General features: G+C 44.5%; 3 protein-coding genes across 5 annotated transcripts; all 3 read left to right on the top strand.

Moving 5' to 3' along the window:
* Window positions 1-358: 358 nt before the first annotated feature.
* Window positions 359-2,932, top strand: LOC136351065 (pentatricopeptide repeat-containing protein At5g46580, chloroplastic). The gene has a single exon (XM_066308325.1). It carries the CDS (start codon window positions 401-403, stop codon window positions 2,501-2,503), a length of 2,103 nt encoding a protein of 700 aa, XP_066164422.1. The 5' UTR covers window positions 359-400; the 3' UTR covers window positions 2,504-2,932.
* Window positions 2,933-3,157: 225 nt separating this feature from the next.
* LOC4334836 (uncharacterized) lies at window positions 3,158-5,106 on the top strand. Its single transcript, XM_015775649.3, has 5 exons — window positions 3,158-3,337; window positions 3,564-3,677; window positions 4,433-4,512; window positions 4,635-4,759; window positions 4,871-5,106. The coding sequence occupies exons 1-5, from the start codon at window positions 3,285-3,287 to the stop codon at window positions 4,940-4,942; spliced, it is 444 nt and encodes a 147-aa protein (XP_015631135.2). The 5' UTR covers window positions 3,158-3,284; the 3' UTR covers window positions 4,943-5,106.
* A 2,018-nt stretch (window positions 5,107-7,124) lies between these two features.
* Window positions 7,125-12,744, top strand: LOC9267125 (ATP-dependent DNA helicase 2 subunit KU80-like). 3 transcript variants are annotated; one of them, NM_001424197.1, is made up of 12 exons: window positions 7,125-7,382; window positions 7,871-7,963; window positions 8,093-8,144; window positions 8,510-8,641; window positions 9,106-9,500; window positions 9,608-9,894; window positions 10,644-10,839; window positions 10,934-11,140; window positions 11,409-11,576; window positions 11,661-11,990; window positions 12,129-12,259; window positions 12,354-12,744. In NM_001424197.1, the coding sequence occupies exons 1-12, from the start codon at window positions 7,368-7,370 to the stop codon at window positions 12,412-12,414; spliced, it is 2,067 nt and encodes a 688-aa protein (NP_001411126.1). In that variant the 5' UTR covers window positions 7,125-7,367; the 3' UTR covers window positions 12,415-12,744. The 3 variants fall into 3 exon arrangements, with proteins under 3 accessions (NP_001411126.1, XP_015631137.1, XP_066164298.1); XM_015775651.2 differs by having other exon boundaries at window positions 12,207-12,259; window positions 12,354-12,672; XM_066308201.1 differs by lacking the exons at window positions 7,871-7,963; window positions 8,093-8,144 and having other exon boundaries at window positions 12,354-12,672.
* Window positions 12,745-12,796: the final 52 nt, after the last annotated feature.

The following is a 12,796-nucleotide window of genomic DNA, read 5'->3' on the forward strand; positions in this document are numbered from 1 at the left end:
ACGTGTTTTAAAAACTTTTAATAGGATTAAAAGTGGTAATAAAGCAAACTGAACATACTCGTATATCGAACTGTCATAACTTCTAAAATTAGCTTGTACCTCGTAATTGTCGTTGTTTACACCATAAAATTCCCAAGAGAAAAGTGAATCTACACAATATGTTTACACCATAAGTTTGGAAAAAAAATCAACGCAAGTCATTTTTTCATCTTCAGTCCGAAAGTATAAGCGGATATTTTTGCAGATATTTTGTTAGACAGACAGACGAAGAAGGGAAAAGAGACAAAGCGCGCGTGAAAAAAAGAAAAGAAAAGGAGAGAAAATGTTTTAAGCTGAGAAAACAAACCCAATCCAAAGCGATAGGCAAATCACATCCATCCATCCATTGCCATTGCCACCCATGGCGCCACTCCCCGCCGCCGCCGCCGCGCCGGCCTTCCTCTTCCTCTCCCCTCCCGGCAAACTGCCCGGCGGCAAACCCAGGCTGAAACCCTCCTGTGCCGCCTCCACCTCGTCTTCGTCGTCGTCGTCACCCTCGCTCGCCGAGCAGCTGGAGCCCCTGTCCCGCAGGCTCCTCCACGGGAAGCCCACGCCCACCCAGCACGCGCCGGAGCCAACCTGGGTGAACCCCTCCAAGCCCAAGCCCACCGTCCTCTCCCTCCGCCGCCACCGCCGCCGCTCCCCTTCCTCCCACCCCTCCTCCGCCCCTCTCCAGCCGCTCCTCCGCGCCATCCGCGCCCTCCCCGACGCTGCCGACCTCGCCCCCACCCTCCACGACTTCTTCCCCCCGGCCTCGCCGCCCTCCACCTCCGACGCGCTCCTCCTCCTCAACTACCTCCACCCCTCCTGGCGCAAGTCCCTCTCCCTCCTCTGCTGGCTCCGCGCCCTCCCCGATGGCGCCTTCCCACTTGACACCATCGTCTTCAATGTCGCCCTCAAGTCCCTCCGCGCCGCCCGCCAGTGGCCCCAGGCCGAGCGCCTCGCCCTCGACATGCTCGCCTCCGGTGTCCCCCTCGACAACATCACCTACTCCACCCTCATCACCGCCGCCCGCCGCTGCCGCCAGTTCGACAAGGCCGTCGAGTGGTTCGAGCGCATGTACGCCTCCGACGGCGTCCTCCCCGACGAGGTCACCTACTCCGCCATCCTCGACGTCTACGCGCAGCTCGGCATGAAGGAGGAGGTCCTCGCGCTCTTCGACCGCGCGCGCGGCAGCGGCTGGAAGCCCGACCATGTCGCTTTCGCCGTCCTCGCCAAGATGTTCGGCGAGGCCGGCGACTACGACGGCATCCAGTTCGTCTTCAAGGAGATGCGCGAGGTAGGCATCAAGCCCAACATCTTCGTCTACAACGCGCTGCTGGAGGCGCTGGGCAAGACCGGCAAGCCAGGCCTGGCACGCAACCTGTTCGAGGAAATGACGGCCGAGGGCGTCGAGCCCAACGCGCGCACGCTCACGGCGCTCGCAAAGATCTACGGGAGGGCGCGCTGGGGGCGCGACGCGCTGCAGCTCTGGGAGCAGATGCGGGAGAAGAAGCTGCCCGCCGACAACATCCTCTGCAACACGCTTCTGAGCATGTGTGCCGACGTGGGGCTGGTGGGCGAGGCCGAGCAGCTCTTCAGCGAGATGAAGGACCCGGACCTGGGCGACGTGCCGAAGCCAGACAAGTGGAGCTACACGGCCATGATCAACATCTATGGGAGCAGCGGGGATGCGGACCGCGCACTCCAGCTGTTTGCGGAAATGGTGGAGAGCGGAATCGAGCCCAACATCATGAGCTATACCATTGTGATCCAGTGCCTGGGAAAGGCAGGGAGGATACAGGAGGCGGTGGACGTGCTAGAGGCTGGGATGGCCAAGGGCCTCAAGCCCGATGACCGACTCTGCGGGTGCCTGCTCTCCGTGGTCGCGCTGAGCAGCGGGGACGAGACGGAGGTGATTCTGGCTTGCCTGGAGAAGGTGAGGAGTAATCTGGTGAAGCTGATCAGGATGCTCGGGGATGCCCGGGTGGGAGTGGAGGACCTGAGGGTGGAGCTGAAGGGCATACTGAACAGCGCGGCCCCTGAGGTGCGGCGGCCCTACTGCAACTGCCTGATCGACATATGCCGCAACCATGGGTACCCTAGTGAGAGGGCAGTGGAGCTGTTCCGCCTCGCCCGGCACTATGGCCTGTACTCGAAGATCCATACGAGGAAGGAGGAGGAGTGGTCGCTGGACCTGCGGTCGCTGTCGGTAGGCGCGGCCAAGACGGCGTTCGACGACTGGATGAAGACCATCCGGGAACACGAGGAGGAGGAGGCTCTGCCACAGACGTTTAGCGTGTACACCGGCTCCAGCACCCACAAATTCGCGCAGGGGCTGGCGACCGCGGTGGCCTCTCATCTTGAGCAGGTGGGGGCGCCGTTCCGTGCCAGCGACTCCCAGCTTGGGAGCTTCATCAGCAGCAGGGATGATCTGCTCTCCTGGTTGCACACCACCATGTCATCGCCGGATGTTGCCGTATGATCGCCGGTTGGTTGCATCATGCAGTCTTGCAGACAGGACAGGAGGGACGACGGCCGTGCCGTCACATTAAAATGCTCGTCATTGTTTGGTTTTGGTTGGCTGCAAATTAAAATGCTCCCAAAGAATAGGATTGCGAGGAGGATGGATGGATGGTGCTGTACATGCGCAAACACTCCGGATAATTGTCATTTCTCTGCCTTTTTTATACTAGTCCAGTTTGTAGGAAGCTGGACAAGTGATAAGCAGATAAGCTAGTACTAGTGTGGTTTTCTCACCTCTTTTATTTATACTCCTACTAGATTACTCACAGTTGTTAGGGATGAGGTGAGGGCACTCTGAAGATGAGAGAGAGCTCACAGTTTATGGTTTTTGTACGACGAAATTATTATTACATATCTGGGTCTGGGTGCCAGCCGCCCGCTTCTCAAATTGTACTTGGTTGATTTTCATGTGTGGATCCATGGGGATGGTCATAGATAGGGCGCCATAGGAAGGAGTTTTGCAAGAAAAGAAAAAACAAAAACACCTTGAATTTATGGGCTGTCGAAATGTAAAAAGGCCGAGTCCACATGCAGCCCATCAGAGACGGCCCATCAAGAATCTTTTCTTACAGATGCATGATGTCCCATGCAGCCCCAACCACTCCTCCTCCTCATCGGAGGGGTTCTTCTTCCGAAATCCGAATCGATCAATCGAGCAAGGGACGGGACAGGGACGAATCGTCGCCGGAGAAGAGGAGAGGGAGAGAGAGAGAGAACAGAGGGGCAGAAGGCGAGACAAGATGATACTAGCGGTGCTCTTCTCCAACTCCGACGGCAACATCCTCATCGAGCGGTACTTACCTCCCCCATCTTCTTCTTCTCCCCTCCAAGAAAGCCCTTTTTCTCGGGGGATCTCGCCTCCTGAGGCAGATCTGCCCATCTCTTCCACGCTCCCCCGCTACCTATGGCCAACAAATTCCACCTCAACCATTTCCCTCCAAAACTAATCCATCTCTACTCCCCGTACTTACCGCTGATAGAAACTGATTTATCACTTGCGGGTTGGTAAACGTTTGCAGCTTCCATGGTGTTCCCGCGGAGGAAAGGCTGCACTGGCGTTCTTTCCTCGTCAAGCTTGGCGCCGACAACCTCAAGGGGGCCAAGAACGAGGAGCTCCTCGTTGCCTCTCACAAGTATCTACTTTTCCCCTTTAGCTCACTGATTGATTGATTGATTATTCTACTCTAGCTTAAGTTCTCCAGTAAGTTGGTACCACCAAATGGATCTTCAAGATTTACCAATTGTTCAGGCCCTTTTTTTTATTCGATCCCTGGTTAACATCAATATTACCTGGTTCATGTCTTTTGGCCATAACTGCCCAGTAGCAATATTGTGTTAAGATCGCTCCCTGATGTGCCAATGTTAATCTTATTCCTATCCCGTACAAATCTATTTTCGGAAAATTCATTCATTCATTCATCTCCTAAATTCGCTCTCCAGTTTGCCACCATTCTGAGCATCAACTTGATGCTCCTCTGTTTTTTTTTAAAAAAAAAAATCTTCTGAATGAAACAGCAGGACTGCTATTTGGTTACATTGGTGAGGAAATAAACGTTCCAAAATTACAACAAAAATGCCCAGGGGCCAAAAGAAAAGGAGAGACAACTTACCAGTTATAGTAGATAATGAACCTGGAACTGCAGGTCGTGATGCTGAATGTGTAGAATTAACCTCCTTCAGTCATCCTTAAGCTTGACCATGTGTTATACAGTAAGTGTAGTAGAGCATATCCACTGATCATTAATCAGATCCCATGGTTGCCTTGAGTTTTGTTTTTACTGTATGCTGTCCTTCTGAATCATGCTTGTCATCTCCTACAAATCCTTTGCTCATCTGAAATAGAACATTTCCCTCTATCGCTGCTATTTACTATTGGGTTTTTTTTCAGGTCCGTCTCTATTGTTTATACAATGATTGGGGATGTCTGCCTGTACATTGTTGGCAAGGATGAATATGATGAGCTTGCTCGTGAGTGTCGTCAAGCTTATGAATTATGATATTCCTTTCCTTATGTAAAAGTTACTAATCTAGTTTGAACGCCTTCTACTTCCACATCAATTGTACTCATGGTTGGTGATTATTGTCTGTAGTGGCCGAGGTGATATTTGCAATCACATCGGCAGTGAAGGATGTATGTGGGAAACCGCCTACGGAGAGGCTCTTCCTTGACAAATACGGGAGGATCTGCTTGTGCCTTGATGAGATTGTTTGGAAGGTACAGCTTGGGGTTGATCTTCTAGTGTGTGAAGTTGTTTCCCCCATTTTCTGTGATCTACTCTAGTACCTGAGAGCTTGATGATATATATATTGCACGTTGTTGATGCAGGGTCTGCTGGAGAACACGGAGAAGGACAGAGTCCGGAGGTTGATCAGGCTAAAGCCGCCCGTTGAGCCATGATTTTTTGATCACTTTGGAATATGTGTGTATCCTTCTCGTCGTGTAATCATATCTCTCGCAGTTTATTTGCTGGCAGTTGTTTTTTTATTCCCTTTGGGATGGATGATTCTGTATGTGTACAATCCTAATACATTTTGCCACTGATGATTTGTACTGTTACACTACTCTCCGTGTCCATGGATGGAAGGATTGCAGTTTGGCAATATGCTGCATTGCTGCTGCGCTTTTGGTTTCGGTCATTGCTACGGTATGCTCTGCTTTAAGTGAATTTGAATATTTGATGAAGCAAAAAATGAGTAATCACCATGATTATTACATACATCGTTGAATTTGATGAAATGGCAAGGCAACCTGTGCCTTTGAGGGAAAAAAAGCAATGGCGACCACGTCGCCTGAGCTCCTTCCAAAGCAAGCACCACATCTATAATAAGACATTAATTATATTATATTATGAAAATATAAAACTTGGAGATGTTTTCATTAAATTTTTTTTACGTTATCCGTGTTTAAGTTGATTGTACGTCCCCAACCCCTCCTTCTCCTAACCCAATCTAACCAGCCTACACCATCACGCCCTCCTCTCCAATCACCTCTATTTCATCACAATTGGTAAAGTTTTTATGAATCACAAAAATTGTCTTCACCTCATGTAACCCAAAGGCATTTTTGCTAGTTAATAAGAAAAAAAAGAAGAAAGGGTCAAAAGCAAGCGTGAGGGGGGTGAATCTCACTATAAAAAGAAATTTCCATTCGTAGCACAAAACTTAACCAAATTTAAAAACAGGGCAATAAATAAAATTTCAGGGCGCGAAGAAAATACCATATATATGTATCTAAACCTTCCATCTCAAAATTATTTATATTCTTTAAAATCAAAATAGATACTATTAGGTGGTGTTTGGATGCAGGGACTTAACTTTAGTCCCTATATTTAGATACTAATTTAGAGTATTAAATATAGACTACTTACAAAACTAATTACATAAAAGAAAGCTAATTCACGAGATAAATTTTTTAAGTCTAATTAATCCATAATTAGAGAATGTTTACTGTAGCATCACATAGGTTAATCATGGATTAATTAGGCTCAATAGATTCGTCTCGCGAATCAGTGGATGTGTTTTATTAATAGTCTACGTTTAATATTTATAATTAGTGTCCAAACATCTGATGTGATATGGACTTAAAAGTTTTAGTCACATCTAAACAGGGTCTTAGTAAAGAGAAATTCCTCTTGTGTGGTGTGTAGTAAATCCCTCCCTTTGTTTTTTTGGGTTAATTAGATCCATGCCATTAAAAATATACTAGTTTTGAAATATACCACTAGTATTCAAGTATTTGGTACCATGCCATTATAATTTTACACATATTTGAGACATGTCACTATTTACCCCTTAGATATATTTTAAGAAAAGATTGGACAAAATTGCCCTTCTTCTTCTTTCCTCCTCTTCTTCTCCCTTCTCTTCCTGTTCGATGCAGCGGGGAGCGGTGGAGCGGCGGCGGCGGAGTGAGCGGCGAGAGGCGGCAGCAGCTGCTACTGCGCGGCGGCGCGGCAGTAGCAGCAGCGGCGCGCAAGTGTGGCGGCGCGGCGGCGGAGCAAGATTCTTGTGGCCGCTGCTGAAGATAGGAGAGAGAGGTATGGCCTGTTCACTTTGATGCCAAAAAAAACCTTACCAAATTTTGGCATTACCAAAATTTTTGCCAAAATTTTGGCAGGATTTCTTATATAGTTACCAAAATTTGGCAGCAAACTAAATATAGTCACTTTTTGGTAACTTTATCAAAATTTGGTAATGTTAAAAATAACATCAAAGTGAACAGGCCCGTAAAAGATAGATGAGAGATAGAGAGAGGTAGAAGATGAGGGTATTTTTATCCAATACATATAAAATACGCATCTTAGTGGCATCTTTAAGATTGTAAACAAATAGTATAGTAGTGGCATCGTTACAAATACACAAATAGTAATGGTATATTTCAAAGCATATACCTAATTAACCCTTTTTTTTAGAAAATTGGAACCATGCCATTATAATTTTGCAAAATTTGAGATATGCCATCCTGACCCACATGTCATTTACTCATGTGGGTCCTACATGTCATTGAGATACTGATGGCATATGTCAAACTTTGCAAAATTATAATGGCATGGTTCCAATTTACCTTCTTCTTTTTTTTTAGAAGTTCCAGTGTTGCAGCCAAGTCGGAAGTCGCCATTCGTCTTCTCTCTCTCTCTCTCCGCGCCGGCAAAGCGGCCGGTGGCGGCGCCGACGAGTCAGCAAGCGGCAGCGCGGAAGTCGACGGCCGCGAGAGTGGGAGGCGGCCGGTCGGTGATCGAGTGCGGAAGTCTTGGTGAAGGCCCACCGCGTCGCGTCCGTGTCCTCCTCGAGCCGCGTCGTCGTCGACCTCCTTCAATTCCCTCATGGCTCGCAACAAGGTAACCTCGCTCGCTCGTTCGCACCTCCTCGTCCTCCATGATTTGCACTCCAACTCCAACGCCACCCTTCCTAAACCCTATCTATACCCTCCTCCTCCGTCCCCTTCAAATAAAATAAAGGTTTTATCCCCCCATTCCTAGGGTTTTTGGGACAGTAATAATTTACTTCGCATTCGATTGTTGTGATTTAGTATCTATTTACATCCATCTTCACATTAACCTATCTGCATTCCTCTCCTTCCGCTGCACCATGCACTTGTTGTTAGGAAGTATCCTGATTTTACATTTTCGACTTGCACACCGTGATACCAAAATCTAATGAAAAAAAAAATAAAAACCAGAAATCAAACCCATGATACTGATCCCCCCCCCCCGTCCCTGTGATTCTGCGTGTTTGACAAAAATAAAAAGAGAAGAAAAAACCAATATGCAAGACCATTTCTGGTAGCACTTTTTATTGCCAATCAATTATATTTTTTTTAATGTAGGAAGCATTGGTTTTGCTATTGGATGTTGGCCCATCCATGCATGGCGTTCTGCAAGAAGTTGAGAATATCTGCTCCACCCTTGTGCATAAGAAGGCAAGCACACACTATTTCCATTTTAACTTCCCAGATGCAAATGCTACTACCTGGCCACCTGCAATTCATCATAACTTGTAACCAATCAGCCTCAAGCTAACCCCCCTGCCTTTTCCCCCCTCTCTGCAGCTAGTTTATAATAGGAGTGATGAGATCGGTGTTGTCCTTTTTGGAACTAAAGGTATTGTTGCAAGCAAATGTTTAACTAAAATTTTGTTTGCACTTCAAATGTTCTGTGTTGTTTTTTATTAGCTTCATTGAACAAGCATATATGATTCACAATGGAAAAGGATAAAGACATAGTTATATTAAACAAGTATGTGATTAACAACAGTGAAGGATCAGACAAGTTAATGTTTCTTCTCTCACACATCTAGTCTAGTTAAACACTTCTTCTCAAGTTGCTATGAACGATAGATCTACTTAGACACCAACGTTTGCATTGTTTTGCTGCAAATTTGAGAACCATGCATGAACATTGTTTGGGTCACATATTTCTTGCTTCAAAAGTTCCTTGGGCTGCTTGATTTATGTTTATATGTGCAGAAACAAGCAACGAACTCGCCAAGGAGCTTGGGGGCTATAAGCATGTGGTGGTTGCTCGTGATATTAAAGTTGTTGATGAAGAAACAACAAATGCTCTGCAAAACCTTCCAAGGGGAACTTCCCCTGGTGACTGTATCCACAAGTAGCACTGTATGCTGATGTTTGGTTTATAGTTATTGTTAACTAGACATCCGTTACTAGATTTGCCATAACTACTACTATCAGCACACGACACCTATTTGATCTTTCATTTTATGAGGCATTTTTTTTGTCTTGCCCTGCTGCCTGCATTTGCATGTTGCTAGATCATATCTATGGTGTAGGAGCTCAAATTAGTATTTCTCAGTCCATTATCCTTAAGTGTTTGCATTTTGGGGGACTTCTTTGTTGTGATACTGCCATCCATATTCAGCATCCGGCTCTTCATATAGTAGCTCCTGCTTATGGATTTGTGCTTGTTTCATCTTCTTTTTTTTCCCTGTCTTTAAGTCATATAGTTTCTTTGTTTTACATCATAATAGCGTTGTTTGAACTTGCTCTGTACTCTTCTCGAGTTTGATCGGAATCAGATACTGGAATTCCTTGACTAAGGCAAGTTTTGGATGCTATTGTTGTTGGTTTGGATATGCTGATAAGAAAATTTGGAAATATCAAAGGAAAACAGCGTATGTGTCTAGTCACTGATGCACAACATCCATTAAGAGATCCACCCCAAGGGACAAAAAAGGATCAGGTGGACACTATTGCAGACCAGATGAAAAGACACGAAATCAAGATGGACTGCATTATTTTCAGAGAATCTGGAGTTCGTCACAATGCTGTAATGGATGAAAACGACCAATTATTATACCACTTCAGAGAGAGGTCAGTAACAAAGGTAGTTCATGTTGACAGCCCAACGTCACTCTTAGGTGCTCTCAGGACTAGAAATGTACTTCCAGTTACTGTCTTCAGGGGAGACTTGGAAGTGAGCTCTAGCTTTAAAATAAAGGTGGGGTGTTGTTTTCTTAAATTCATGTAATGTTTTTTTTTTCAGTTAGAGAAATTTATATTAATTCTGGTTCAGTTTGCAATTTGGTCTGACGTCTTTGTGAACAGGTGTGGGTCTATAAGAAAACATCTGAGGAGAAATTCCCCACTTTGAAGAAGTATTCTGATAAGGCTCCTGCAAGTGATAAATTTGCATCTCATGAAGTCAAAGTGGATTATGAGTACAAAAGTGTTCTAGAACCAGACACAGTCGTTCCACCAGATCAAAGAATTAAAGGATATCTTTATGGTCCACAAGTTGTTCCTATATCATCCGCTGAATGGGAAGCTGTCAAGTTCAAACCTGAGAAAGGTGTGAAGCTTCTAGGTTTTACAGATAGATCCAGCATATCTCGGTAACCCATATCCTTCAACCTTTTATTTGGAATAAGATTATGTTCTTTGGACCTTGTGGTCTTGTATTCACTGATGCCATTTCTACATTTAATTTCATGATTATTTCAAGTTGTTTGAGGTAACTTGTTTGAAGACATAGCAAACCAATCCATGTGAACATTCAAGCATGAATAGTTAGTTTATGTACTTTATATCATTGGAGATTGAGCTGATACTATGAAACAAAACATTATAAAATAAATTCTTGCTCTAGCTGATTACCTGATCCTTGCAATTATGCCTAATATAAATGTTTAAAGAGTACATGTTTCGTGTTATGTGGTGTTGCATTTGAGTTTAAGCTGTAGGTTATCATTTATCATGTTATAAAACCCCTTGGGATGAATATGTTGCAAGCTGGAATTGGTGAATGGTTTATGCATGAAAACAATACATGAATGCAGTGCTCTGATTCGATCAATCAATCATAAATCCTTGCACGTAAAGTTTATGTTTTTATGTATAGATTACAGAACTCAGATCTGTACTGGGTCAAACTTCTGTTTATCCCTAAGGACTGCCAGGGGGTTCAGCTTATACAAAAGCTAATATAAAATTTCTTTTCTGAAAGTATCTCATTTCCAAAATTTGTAAAGATAAATTGCTGTAAACATGTTTATAAGTTTAATATTAAATGTCTTTACTATATTGCAGTTTTAAGACCAGATGTTAGTAACGGTGACACAGTCCACCTTTTTTACTTTAACAGGCACTATTTTATGAAAGATGTGTTCTCCTTTGTTCCGGAACCAGGAAACACAAAAGCAGTTGCTGCCGTTTCTGCCTTAGCTAGAGCAATGAGTGAAATGAACAAGGTTGCAATTTTACGATGCGTGTGGAGGCAAGGTCAAGGGAATGTTGCTTTGGGTGTATTGACACCAAACATATCATCAGCAAAAAATGTTGTATGTACTTTATTTACTCACACCTTATACCTGTAGGATTCGTCTGATGATTGCATATGTTCAAGCAATTCTTTTTTTTTCCTTTTCCCTGCAGCTGGATTCCTTTTACTTCAATATACTTCCATTTGCTGAGGACATCAGAGAGTTTCAGTTTCGGTCCTTCAGCAGCCTGCCATCATCATCTCAGCCTACCAAGGAACAGCAGGAAGCTGCAGATAACCTGGTAAAGATGTTAGATCTTGCACCACCTGGAAGGGAAGAGATCCTTAAGCCTGATTTCACTCCGAATCCCATGTTGGAGGTGCTATTCTTCCTTCAGAATATTGCTATTTATCAAAACCAATTTAGATATTCTGATATTTTTTTCTCATATTATATACCTTAAGCTATTTTTCCTCTTCTTTTCACTTTTTCATTGGAGTATGCTCTGCAAAGGTTCTTGTATGTATTTGTTTTGCTTCTAAGTTTACTAATAGGTTCTAGATCACTTGACATTTTTCTTTTAATGCTCCTTTTGTGCATATTCTTTATTCTGTTGACTAAGGTTCACTTGCCACTTCCCCCTTTAGAGATTCTACAGGTACCTTGATCTCAAGTCAAAGCAGCCGGATGCAAATGTCCCACCCCTCGACAAATGTCTAAAGAAGATAACTGAACCTGATCCTGATGTCATTGATTATCAAGCACCGCTAATAAAAAAATTAGGCAATGTATTTGAGCTGAAGGAGAACCCCAAGGTTAGAAATATTGCTAACGTATTTGTGTTATTGACTTGATACTGTAATTTTGGGGAACCATAAATCTGTTTGGACTGATCACAGAAAAAGAAAGCACGGACACAGGACAGATTGACTTATACTGGCGCAGACGATCAGGCTAAATTATTAGAAGAACCTTCTGCAGAGAAGGTTGGGGTTTCGGAAGCTTTATATCCTCCAAAAAAGAAGGCTGGGGAGATTGGCGATCATAATCCTGTTCAAGATTTTGAAGCCATGCTGACACAGAGATCTAGCTCAACGTGGGTTCAGACGGCAATTGAAGAGATGCAGAAGTACATAACCGCTTTAATACAGGATTCCTGTGATCGGGATAATCACCAAAAGGCACTGGAGTGCCTTGTTGCTTTACGGAAGGCCTGCATTATTGAACAGGTAATCTCTCCTATGGTTATTTTCATTTGATTGCATGGTAGTTAGATGTAATCCATGCCCCTTATTTTGCTGCGAGACCTCATGTATAGTTTAAACATGCTTGCTCAGTTGTAACTTAGGTGTTGTTTTCCATTATAGGAACCAAACGAATACAATGGATTCGTAACAAAGCTCTGTCAGAAATTTAGGCCGGCTGGTGATAAAATTTTTTTGCAGCTTCTTTCGTCCAAGAAAGCTTCGCTTATAAGCAAAGAAGAAGCACCTGATAGGTAAGGGAACCTCCATATGTGCTGTAGAAAATTCTATGTGCATTGTTTTCTCTCAGTTTTTGCCATTTAATTACCCTATTCTATATGCATGTAGCGATGTGACGGAAGAGATGGCGAGAAACTTCTGTCTGAAACCCGAGCCGTCCTCTCAGTAGCCGAGACTGCAGGCATGGATGTGGATGGCTTTGAGTTCTGAAGGCCTGGAAGCTAGGTAAAAGAGGAACTGGAAGACATCGAACGGCCCTAGTACTAATTTCTAACGTACGCCTGGTTAAAATGTTATGTAGCTCGGTTTTTGGAAAGCTCTGTGTCATGTGAGTGATGAGCAACACGAGCTACTATTGTTTTCGAATGGATATGTATGTTGGGATGGAAAAATCCCAGATGAAATGTAAAAGACTTGCAGTTTGAGATGTCCCAAGCTCCAAGACTTCAATTCCTCACCTCCAGAAGCTCTGAACTTAAAATTCAGCGTTTCTGCGGCCGATATCAGCATTCTTTGCGTGACATAGGGAACACACTCTGGCGATCAGCCTC

Source organism: Oryza sativa, chromosome 3 (genome assembly GCF_034140825.1).
Source record: "Oryza sativa Japonica Group chromosome 3, ASM3414082v1".
Classification (NCBI taxonomy): Eukaryota; Viridiplantae; Streptophyta; class Magnoliopsida; order Poales; family Poaceae; genus Oryza; species Oryza sativa.

What these genes read in the sequence shown, in the direction of transcription:
- LOC136351065 (XM_066308325.1), top strand. Translation starts at nt 401, where the DNA reads ATGGCGCCACTCCCCGCCGCCGCCGCCGCGCCGGCCTTCCTCTTCCTC.
- LOC9267125 (NM_001424197.1), top strand. An exon ending in CCACCCTTGTGCATAAGAAG is followed by an intron (nt 7,964 to 8,092) that starts GCAAGCACACAC and finishes CCCTCTCTGCAG; the next exon opens with CTAGTTTATAATAGGAGTGA. An exon ending in GATAGATCCAGCATATCTCG is followed by an intron (nt 9,895 to 10,643) that starts GTAACCCATATC and finishes TTACTTTAACAG; the next exon opens with GCACTATTTTATGAAAGATG.
- LOC4334836 (XM_015775649.3), top strand. Translation starts at nt 3,285, where the DNA reads ATGATACTAGCGGTGCTCTTCTCCAACTCCGACGGCAACATCCTCATC. An exon ending in TGAATATGATGAGCTTGCTC is followed by an intron (nt 4,513 to 4,634) that starts GTGAGTGTCGTC and finishes TATTGTCTGTAG; the next exon opens with TGGCCGAGGTGATATTTGCA. An exon ending in TTGATGAGATTGTTTGGAAG is followed by an intron (nt 4,760 to 4,870) that starts GTACAGCTTGGG and finishes TTGTTGATGCAG; the next exon opens with GGTCTGCTGGAGAACACGGA.